At 33.1% G+C, this 11,973-nt stretch overlaps 1 protein-coding gene across 1 annotated transcript; it reads right to left on the bottom strand.

Annotated features, from left to right (window-relative positions):
* Positions 1-8,160: 8,160 nt before the first annotated feature.
* Positions 8,161-10,812, bottom strand: LOC149195781 (caffeic acid 3-O-methyltransferase 3-like). The gene is made up of 3 exons (XM_089408807.1): positions 10,005-10,812; positions 8,778-8,842; positions 8,161-8,660 (listed from the first exon to the last, which is right to left on the bottom strand). The coding sequence occupies exons 1-3, from the start codon at positions 10,795-10,797 to the stop codon at positions 8,361-8,363; spliced, it is 1,158 nt and encodes a 385-aa protein (XP_089264933.1). The 5' UTR covers positions 10,798-10,812; the 3' UTR covers positions 8,161-8,360.
* Between the last annotated feature and the right edge of the window lie 1,161 nt (positions 10,813-11,973).

The following is an 11,973-nucleotide window of genomic DNA, read 5'->3' as shown; positions in this document are numbered from 1 at the left end:
GTATTTGTTTTACCTGCAAATCTTCAAGAATTTTCCTGAGCCACACAATTTCTTTCGTTGCTTCAGCTGCTGCCACATATTCTGCTTCTGTTGTGGAATCTGCTGGTACTGATTGTTTGCGTGATCTCCATGAGACAGCTCCCGATCCAAGACTCATAGCATATCCTGAAGTAGATACCCCAGTTTCTTTGTCTCCATCGAAGTCTGAATCAGAGTATCCAATCAAGTTGAAGTCGTCCACCTGTGTATACTTGATTCCAAGGTCTTGAGTTCCCTTCAAGTACCTTAGAACGCTTTTTGCAGCAGACCAATGTCCCTCACAAGGCTTTTGCATAAACCTGGAGAGGATTCCAACAGAAAATGAAATGTCTGGTCTGGTAGTAGTGAGGTAGATGAGACTTCCTACAAGTTGTCTATACTTTGTTGCATCCTCAAATTCCTTTCCTTCAATAGATGTGAGCTTCAAGTTTTGTTCCATTGGAGTAGAAAGAGGATTACACTCTGTCATGCCAAATCTGTTTAACAAATCTCCAATGTATTTCTTTTGAGAAAGAAATATGGACTTTGGATGTTGGGTTACTTCAATGCCAAGATAGTAATGAACATAACCCAAATCAGTCATTTCAAAATTTTTTCCTAATTCTTTCTTTATGGATGCAATATAGCTTTCATTGTTCCCTGTCATTAACAGATCATCTACATATACCACAAAATATACAAATGTTTTGCCAACTTTCTTGACAAATAAAGTTGCATCATCAAGATCAAAATGATTGAAGTTGAGTTTCAGAAGATGCTCAGTTAGTTTTTCATATCAGGCTCGTGGTGCTTGTTTGAGGCCATACAAGGACTTCACAAGTTTGCATACTTTATGCTCATGTCCTCTCACAACAAATCCTTCAGGCTGGGACATAAAAACATTCTCTTTTAGATCTCCATTCAAGAATGCAGTTTTTACATCCATTTGATGGACTTTCCAACCGTTCTGAGCAGCTAGTGCAAAGAGTGTCCGGATGGTGGCCCATTTTGCTGTGGGGGCAAAAGTTTCCTCATAATTGATCCCTTCCTTCTGTGCAAAACCTTTTGCCACAAGCCTAGCTTTGTGCTTGTCAAGTGAGCCATCAGCTTTGTACTTGTTCTTGTAGACCCACTTGCAGCCAATTGGTTTGGTTCCAAATGGAGGATCAACCAGCTTCCAAGTGCCATTCTTTATGAGGGCATCATACTCCTTCTGCATCGCTTCTTTCTATTCATCATGAGAAGCAGCTTCTTTGAAGGAAGTTGATTCAAAATCTGTAAACAAGTTCAATTCACAATGATAAGTAACATCCATATCAACAGGTGAATTAGAGTTATCTACATCACCTCCATCTTGTCGGTTTGTATTTCTGGTTCCTGTTTTTCCAGTTTCATCAGGATGAACACTTTCAAGTGTCTTTGTTAGCCACTTTGGGGGACCTTTCTGAGATGGTCTAGGCTGCTCTGTTTATTGAGTTGGGTCTGAATCAAGATTAAGTCTCCCAATTCTATCAATTACATCACTTAAAGCATCATCCATTGTTGGAGTGTCATGCATGGGAGATTGTTCTTCAGAAGAAGAAGATTCCACAAGTTGATCTAGTATAGGAATCCCCCCTTCAAGATGTGGAATCTGATTATCAAACTCTTGAAATGATTTCGGTTTTGTGAATCTATCCAAGCGATCAAGTTGCCGCTCAAAAACACTTTCAGATTTGGATGATTCAAGAAAAATGACATCTCTAGATAAAACAAACTTTTTATTTACTTCATCGTAGAGGCGGTATGCTTTAGATGTGTTTGAATACCCCAGGAAGATACACTTATGACTTCTAGCACCAAGTTTGTTTCTATGTACCTTTGGTATTAAAGCATAACAGGTGGAACCAAAGATCCTGAGATGTTTTACCGAAGGAACATGTCCATACCACAATTCATAAGGAGTTTTGTTTCTTATAGCACTAGATGGACATCTATTCTTTATATATGCAGCACATAGAACAGCATCAACCCAAAACATTGTCTTTACATTTTTGAAGAAAAGCATGGATCGCACCATATTCAAAATTGTTCTGTTCATTCTTTCAGCCACACCAGAATGTTGACACCTAATCCGAAACGGATGGGTGAACTTGACAGTCATCAAGAAGATGAACTGATCCGTCATATGTATGTATATAAATAATAGTTAGCTAATGAATAATATATCAGTTCTTTCTTCCGCTCATTATGGAGTTACCCTGGCCTGACATGGTACCAGAGCATAGGTCCCAGAAATAGTTGTAACTCCTGCTGTCCTCAGAGCTGCTCAGTCCTGAGCGCTACTCTGACATTGATTGTCTGCCTGAAACATTAGTCTCTCTGAACGTTTGTAGTCTCCTGATCGCTGCCTCTGTCCATAATTGTGCCCTAACGCTTCTCTCAGCTCTGCTCGACTGCCATTGTGACTACCGTTAGCGCCTGCTCTCAGACTTTCCGCTCTTTGTAATTTCTGAGAAACGCGCCTGCTCTCAGACTTTTCCGCGCATTTCATTTCCCCCATTTGTATGGCAAATATCACTGTGTAGGTATGCTTAGTCCAGCTCGGGGTCATGGAGTTATATTTGAGATTCCAACAATTCATCTGATTTCATTCCCCCTTGCGATGGTGTCTTCATGAATCTTCATGCCTGCATGTAGATCTGATAGGCTGCTGCATGAATTGATTACATAAATAAATACCAACTTGTAGGGTTTGATGCCCGCGCGTTGCATTTGATAATACAATCTCGGCGTTTTTTCCCAGAGTCTGTTTTTCACATAATCTATGATCGCCTCCCTCCATATGACAGCGTTGCTCCGTCTATTTTCGGGTATAATCATTTGTGTAAATTGGTTTTGGTTGGCACAGGCCAAAACTTGTTTGGTGTTCTTCACTTTAGTCATATGCCGTTGTTTAACTGATGTAGCTACCTTACTCCACGGGACCGTTGTGATCATGCGGGCATAAAGTTTCTGCAGAGGATTTTCTGAGATTTGTTCCCATTTTTCCACGAGCTCCTGAGATTCAGTGTGTATGTTCCAACATCATTTCCATACCAATGAATGATGTGTCCATATTGTTGTTGCCCTGCCGCCATCTTTTCCTGTGCAGGGGCTGCGAAAACAAAGTAGACGTGTGCCCGGTTTGCCACCATTCGAAAACCGCGAGCGTGCAGGTCTACTTGTCATGAATCACTTTGTTCTAGATTGTTTCAACCATCTCAAAACATTAAACGGTTTTGTTGCATTTTTGTCATGATGGGTCGTGCGTTGCAGATTCGTTGCCTTTTCAGTTTGTAAATTGCGAGAGGAATAGGAAGAGTTTGTTTAATAGGGGATTTGATAACAGTTAAGAGAGAGGGAGGTTTTAATTCAAATCGTTCTCTGCTAAGGTCTGGTCTAATTGCACTAGTTGAAGAAACTGCTCTCTTTCTTCGCCTTGAAAACGTTTCCGCTCCTGCACGTCAATGTAATCCGGCGGACCCTCGGCCTCACCGCAGCGTTTTCTAAGTATTTATGACATGCAATTGGCCGGAATGGTACTGAAATATTAGGTCTTTGAGAAGGCTTATTCTATAGCGATGATATAGTGGATGTGAAAGTGGAACTAGAATTTTTTTCATTAGTTCTTTATATCATTTCTTCATTTCTTTGTGATCTGTGCATCGTTTTTGAGATTGCGGGGATTATTGAAGTGATATATTCCCTTGCGCATTTTTCAATGGCATAATATATTGATATATTGAAGTGATATATTAAAAGAATGAAGTGATATATTGAAGTAATCCATTGCGCATTTTTACATAGTAGTATTGCAGTGATGTGTACAATGAAATGCTGATGCTTTTAGCAAATATTAGAGGGATTTAAAGGCTGTAAAGTGAGGATTTTTTTAGCAGAAGTAATTTTTATCAGCAAAATTATTTTTCTATCAGCAGAAATAATTTTTGTTACAGTATGCATTCAAGAGAAAGAGGAAGATATTTCAGAGGCAGGGGGGGCAGACATTCTCAAGCAGAAAAGGCAGATCTGCATTGCATTCGCTGCAAACGAAATGGATCACATGATGCTTCTACATGCAAGCTACCATGGGAAAAGATTGAGCAGAGAAGAAATCAGCAGAAAGGTAAAACTGATGACACAGACAAAGGTAAAGCACTTGAATCCGCTCACTATATTGAGGCACAATGTAACATTGGAGTAAATGAAGATTTGTTTAATGCTTCACTTGCTTCCTCGAAAAATGACTGGTTGCTTGATTCAGGAGCAACCTGTCATATAACTCATAGGAAAGATTTTTTTGAGGATTTCACTGATAATGTTGATGGAGCAGTATACTTTGCAGATCAGTCAAAAATCAAGCCATCAGGGATTGGCACAATCAGGCTTAAACTGCCTGGTCTTCCAGACTTTCTTCTGGATCATGTTCTATATCTCCCACAGCTCAAGAGAAACTTGTTGTCCTTGGTCCACATCCGCCAGCAAGGTCACTCCATTCATATGTTTGATGGAAAGCTTGAGGTAAGAAAGGCATCTGACCACTCACTTGTCATGAGGGGTATAGAAGAAGAAAGACTTCTTAGACTGCAAGGATCCTCTGTTCATGCACAACATTTTTCATATATTTCTCATCATGAAGAAGGTACACTTCCATCAAGTTTATTATGGCATGCTAGATTTGGACATTTAAACTATGACAGTCTTCGCTTATTAAAGAAAAATGGTGTTGCTGGTTTGCCTACAATTCCTAGAAAACATAAGCAATGTGATGCTTGCATTCTAGGAAAGCATAGCAAACAGTCTTTTCATGATTCACATTCAAGAGAACATAGGAAACTTGAACTCATTCATTCAGATTTATGTGGTCCAATGCCTGTTCCTTCTGCAAATGGAAATAAATATATCATGACATTTATTGATGATTACACCAGAATGTGTTGGGTTTATTTATTGAAGAACAAATCTTATGCTTTTCAAACATTCAAGAATTTTCATAAGTGGATTGAAAATGATGCACAATCTCATATTGGGTCTATTCGCGCTGATAATGGAAAAGAATATACATCAAATGAATTTGAAAACTATCTTCGCCAACATGGGATCAAACATCAAACAACTGTGCCTTATAATCCTCAACAGAATGGTGTAGCTGAAAGAATGAACAGAACAATTTTGAATATGGTACGATCCATGCTTTTCTTCAAAAATGTAAAGTTGGGGTGATGTTGTTCTATAATTGAAGCAAATAATTGATATATTATTTTTTGAATATTTTAGTTATCATTAGAAATTTATCTCTATCTTAGCGTCCCATATACTTCTATTTGTACATAAAAAATTGATATTTGTCAGCCTCCCATATACTTCCATTTGTAGATTAAACTTGATATTTCTTAAAGAATAATAGCTAGCAACATATCGTTATATTCATGATGCATTTATAATGCAATAACTCCTAAGGAAACACTTGTTCATATAACCTTACTAGCCTACTTTGGAAAGAAATAATTAGTGTATAGAGAAGGATCCCATTTTGGTGAAAATAGATTTGATTGGAATGTGTATTAAAATGTGCATAATACACTTGTTCATATAACCTTACTAGCCTACTTTGGAAAGAAATAATTAGTGTATAGAGAAGGATCTCATTTTGGCGAAAATAGATTTGATTAGAATGTGTCTTAAAATGGGCATCAATAGTTGAGTTATTGAAGTTTTCTAGGATCCTACTACTTCGTCAACTTGATAAAACTTCAATGCTTGCAAAAAGTGATATTTATTACAAAATTAATTATCCTCAGAAACTTTAAACACGATTCTTCTTATATGAATGGACAATTATTCAAATTCATGGACATATTACTCTATACTTTTTATGTCATATTGTTAATAAATTTTATTTCTATAATCTCTATTATTTTTATAAATTTTAATTCAATAATCTCTAGTATTTTTAATTCTTTGATCTCTAGTATGATATATCATTTAACTATGTTGATAATGTTTGACATTTCACATTTATTTATTTATTATTGAATATATTATATTACGAACATTTTGAATTGTTATTTCATTTTATTTTGCAATAAAGTATGTGGGGTGTTGTCTAAATAAAATTTTAAGGATGGAAATATATTTTAAAGTTTATATATTTTGGAAAATCTTACTAGTGAGTAACATGTAAACTATAAAATGTGTAGTGATATGTTTGTAAAAATATTCAAATTTCTAATTATTTTATATTGTTTTTTAAGGTAAAATAATTTTTATGATATAAAAGCTAGACAAATCAATTTCAGGAAAAATGAAAATTGATGATTTTTTTTATAGAAAAAACATAGAAAATTAGCCCACCGGCCAATATTAACTCCTAAAATTTTGACTAAAATTATCATAAAAACATACATTTATTTAAACTATTTACAATGTAGTGTTATATACTTCATATTTACATCTTAATATTTGGTATGAGAACTTATTTCCTTATTTTTTATTTTCCTTCTAAATTAAATATATCTCTAACAAAATTTTCCTTCTAAATTAAATATATCTCTAACAAAATAATATATATAATTTAAATTATTTATTTTTAATTAGAAATTATTAAAAGTATTTTAATTTATTAAATTATATAAATAAATATCATAATTGAATTCTGGTATGTTTTCAAATCTGTTTTTAGAAAAAGAAATTTGTCCAAATTTATTAATCGAAAAAAATTAAAGCCAAACATTCTAATTTCACTGAACAGAATCCCAAAAAGAAACTTCATTTCTCCAAATTATACATTATTACACCGATTTATATATCGTACACAGCTCACGCTATGACGTAATCTAATCGTACCATCTCTGCACAACGACACCGACGGGAACTTTATGTTGCAATGGAAGTGACTATAATTGAAGGGAAGGAGAGGGAGGACCGGACGCTGAAGACGAAGGTCGTACATTTCACTCTTGAATTCGGGAGACCTGGTGTGTTAGTTTTGATAAATGACTGTGACTGGGAACTTTGAGGGTTGAGAGCCCCAATTGTTTTTATGATTAATGATGCATCAATATTAAATAATATTTGTAAATTTTTTATATTTATAAACCAATTAAACTAGTTTTTAATAAAATAATTTTAGGTCAACTAGTGTTTTAATAAAATAATTTTTTATTTTTATTAAATAGTATAAGTATTTAATAAAATAATTTTTTATTTTTATTAAATAGTATAAGTATTTTATTAATAACTTCTATAAATGTATTAGTTTTATTTAACTGTTATACTGGGGGTAGATAATGATAAAGTATTTAGGTATGACATATTTGGGGTAAGGTTTGTTAAGAGTCTTAGGCATAGGTTGTCAGCTATGGGTTCGTCTTGTGGCGTTTGTATTGGAGAGTTTGGTGATATATTCAATAATAAGTTCAATTTATGGCCAGATGACCTCTTCAAATATTTTTTTTTTTTTTACACCTTTTCATTTTTAGGGGCAATCCCTGTTTTGACGGTTGGGTTCATTGGGTGAAACCAACTAGACAGTGGTTCAAATTTCATTGAGTACAGTGTTCCCGGTAGTCTTGGCTCTTGTCAAATCATAAGAATTTAGTATATTTGGCTTGCAGGTCATTGGACTCACTCTTGGTGTTATAGTGGCAGCTACTAAGGTTGATTATGGGTCTCCCTTAGATCAGCCTTGCAAGTTGTTGGACATACTCTTGGTGTTATAGTGGTAGCTATTAAGGTTGATCCTCAGTCTCCTTTAGATTATCCTTACAACCACTCATTCACCAAATAATTAAAAAAAATAGAGATTTGTCCTCGCTCAAAAATATTCTAGGAAAATATTCACTGAAATTAAAGATACATGTCACTGAGAAAGCGCAAGATACTCCTAATCGAAGAGGCTCCTTAGTTTACAGAGTAAAAAATATGCTATAAAATATCCATATATATATATATTTTTCAAAATTATAATAATCATTAATAATGTGAGATACAAATTCTATAAATTTATTTTTTTAAATTATAATAGTCGTTGATGATGTGAGATACAGATTCTATCATAATGATATAGACCAATTGTAAACCAACCATTACGAAATCTATATGACAAGTTATAAAACCGGGAAGAAATATTTTATTTCAGAAAATATCTGATGATGAAAATATAATTTGACTTCCTACGGTAAACAAACGAAAGAAAATAGAAATTGATCTTCTACTCTCTCAATAAAACATATGGTGAATTCCTACTGTAAACAACGATACTGCAATGGAAACCGGCTTTCCATATAGCACTTGTACTAAAATAGAATTTTCTCCTCCACTTAGCATTTGAGTGCTTCAATAATTTTAGCGACACTTCCTTTCCTTCCCACTATTTTAGACAAAGAAAATCCAGCTGACTGTAAAATTCCATTCCATTGCTCCCGAGTTCTTTCTCTTGCTCCAGGGAAAACAGTCAACATAACTATATCCATGAGTTGACCAGATCCTATTGGATCACTATCTTCTGTTATATCTAAAACTGCATCTACTATTATTAATTTACCTTTATCGGAAGTGGCCTTGTAACACATTTTAAGTAGCTTGATGCAGTCCTCATCATCCCATAGATGTAGTACGTGCTTTTAATATTGACAATTCCACAGGAAAATCACATCAGTAAGAAATGCACATACAATTGTAGAATTCAACTCAGTAACATCAATAAGCCTTTTTAAAAATAATGGTATACATCTAACCTTCATGAGAATCGCATCTCCGGAGGGCACGCATTCAAACATGTCTCCACTAATGTGCGTGATAGCTGGAAGAGCAAATAATAAATTTATATTAATAAAACTAAATTTTTAAATAAGAGCAAATAATAAATTTATATTAATAAAACTAAATTTTTAAATAAGGTTATTTAATATCGTTTGTGTGTTTGTTTCTTATTTATTTAGAGATTAAAATTGTTTGAAATTCAGCAAAATTGTGTTGGAATTATAAAATTGATTTATAAACTCATGACAATCTATAAACATATTTAAAAAAACAATAGTAAATCAAGAAATTTTATTTTAATTTAAAAGAGTAATTAAGATATCTTAATAAATAAAATAGTTTATTAAATTTATTTGTAATTAATAATAAAGAATAAATATGTTTTACAAGTGAGCTTCAAATTATTGAATTGATACACTTGATATAAGAGGACTTTGCAATTTGTATATAAAACTAAATTTTTAAATAAGAGCAAATAATAAATTTATACTAATAAAACTAAATTTTTAAATAAGGTTATTTAATATCGCTGTTTGTGTGTTGGTTTCTTATTTATTTAGAGATTAAAATTGTTTGAAATTCAGCAAAATTGTGTTGGAATTATAAAATTGATTTATAAACTCATGACAATCTATAAACATATTTAAAAAAACAATAGTAAATCAAGAAATTTTATTTTAATTTAAAAGAGTAATTAAGATATCTTAATAAATAAAATAGTTTATTAAATTTATTTGTAATTAATAGTAAAGAATAAATATGTTTTACAAGTGAGCTTCAAATTATTGAATTGATACACTTGATATAAGAGGACTTTGCAATTTGTATTAAAAGAAAACTTTTTTTTTTTTTTCCTAGCTACTTAGTTATTAATTAGAGATGATATCAATAATCTGTATCTCAAATCAGAATGTTTGTAGAATTAATCTCATCATTAAAAGTTGGTCCACATTTGGAACTAACTAATGTGATTGTCTTGAATATGAATTACATTAATGTGATTGTCTTGAATATGAATTACATTAATTGATTAAAAAGGTAAACCAAATCATCCTAATGATATGATTCAGAAAAAACATTCTTATTTGTAATATAAATCACAAAAATTCAAATCTACATCGCAATTAAACTCGCTAAAAAGATTATGAATTGGCTAAATAGGAATACCACGAAGAGTGAGTAAAATAACAAAAAGGTAATACCAGGAAGAGTGGGTGCTGTTGCAATAACGTGAGGAAGATCAAAATTGATGGCGTGGATGTGAGGATACAGGGCGATAATTTGACTAATCACTTCTCCGTGCCCTCCGCCCAAGTCCACCAGCGTGTTGACATCTTTGAAGCCATCATAAGTTAAGATCTCCCTCATGTCCAACTTTGTTAGCGAGAGCATCGCTGCGTTGAAGACGTTGTTGACCCCCGGGTTGGCTGCTGTAAAAGACCAAAAACCCTTGCCATTGCCACAAGAATTCTTGAAATTATCGCCGACATGGAGCACTCGCTCGTGAATGTGGTCCCAGGGTTGCCTCAGAAGAGCGTCGGTTGGCATGAGAGCGAGGGGAGCAAGGCTTAAGGCACTAATGTCCTCAGAGACGAAGTAGGTTTTGGTGAGATTGGTAAGCGTGTATTTCATGGTCATGGCTTCGGCTGCTCCGTTAATTTCCTGGGCATCTTTTGTTGGCTTGATCGCCTTCAAGATTCCCATGGCAGAAAGGCAAGCAAGAATGCGCGAGAGGGCGTCCATGTCGGGAGCTTCAGAAGGGAGTTGGGAGGCAATCTGTTGGACGGAGAGAGGGGAATCCGGGCCCGCTCTCCAAATGATATCGGGGATTTTAAGACGAAGAGCACATTTTAGAAGAAAGGGGTTCGCTATAGAAAACGCCATTCTCAGGGCCGAAGCCTGCAGGAAGGCTTCCTCGTTCATTTCTAGGATATCCATGGCAGAACAGTCTAGCAGCTTGACATCCTCGGGGGTTTCCATAGCCATACCCTTCATTTCCCTCGCCGAGAGCGCTTCAATTATCAAATAGGTGGGTTGTCAAATATATAATATTTCGGGGACACTCGTGCTTTGTTCTGCATCACATTTTCTATGGGTTTGACTTGGCAAGATGGATGGAATTATTGCCTTATCCATTACCTCTCGGTAAGAACGATGAAATGAATTTATACCGGAAAAACAATATATAAAAAGAGAAAGTTCGTATATGAGATATTTTGCAAAAACATTAATTAATTTTAGATGTACATACATATATTCTTGAAAATAAAGGTTAAAAAAAATACTATGCAAAACATATTAAAAAGGTAAAGGTATAACGTTATCGTAATATTTCTTTTGCTATTTGATTGACTTTTGCAAATATTTCACTCACTCTCATCCTTATAACATATATCCATATATCTGGATGAGGGTTATAGTGTAAGAGTGCAAAATATTAAGATGTGAATGGAGAAATTAATATATTTTTGTATAATATTTATTCATATATAATAATATGAAAATAAAGTAATAAAAAATATTAGATCAAGTTTTAAAAACTAGTATTAAATATGATTTCAATTTGATTTTATTTAAAGTATATAATTTATGTAAATTCAGATAGGTGGAATATAGTGTGGGTTTATGTTTGTTTCTATTAGAAGTTATTTTTTCACTATCTTATTTATGAAAAATATATTTTTAATATAAAATAAATTTAAAAAAATATTAGATTGGTATTAAAACTCATGGTTCAATTTTTGGATGAGCTTTATGTTAAATTAGAGTTTTTTTTACAAAATTTTACATTGTTAAGCTAGGGTAAAGGTGAACTAATGATAGAAAAAAAAAGAAAATATTATGTCAAAAAAATATATATGTGGTGGGAGATATTAATATGTTTCTCCATAATATCATATATATATATATATGGATGGAGATGAAAATGGAAATAAAATATAAGAAAGACATTTTATAAATATTGAGACTATAAATATGATAAGAAATATTAGATAAAACTTAATCATAAGTTTAATAAACCAATATTAAATATGACTTCAATAAATATGTAAATTTATATTAAAGATGACCTATTGAAAATCATTCCCTCATTTTATTGTTAGTAAAAAATATACCTTTTAATATTAGAAAAATTGTAAAAAAAAACTATATATAGTTTTAATTTATTAT

Source organism: Pinus tabuliformis, chromosome 2_2 (assembly GCF_031772625.1).
Source record: "Pinus tabuliformis cultivar Carrire ecotype Pingquan chromosome 2_2, CPIR1, whole genome shotgun sequence".
Taxonomy (NCBI): domain Eukaryota; kingdom Viridiplantae; phylum Streptophyta; class Pinopsida; order Pinales; family Pinaceae; genus Pinus; species Pinus tabuliformis.
The sequence above is the reverse complement of the archived record's forward strand: the minus strand, read 5'-3'. Positions and strand labels throughout refer to the sequence as shown.

Excerpts from the sequence above, each read along its gene's own strand:
- LOC149195781 (XM_089408807.1), bottom strand. The coding sequence starts at position 10,797 with ATGAAGGGTATGGCTATGGAAACCCCCGAGGATGTCAAGCTGCTAGAC. Across the intron at positions 8,843-10,004 it reads AACAGCACCCACTCTTCCTG|CTATCACGCACATTAGTGGA; the intron begins GTATTACCTTTT and ends TTGCTCTTCCAG. Across the intron at positions 8,661-8,777 it reads GAGATGCGATTCTCATGAAG|CACGTACTACATCTATGGGA; the intron begins GTTAGATGTATA and ends CAATATTAAAAG.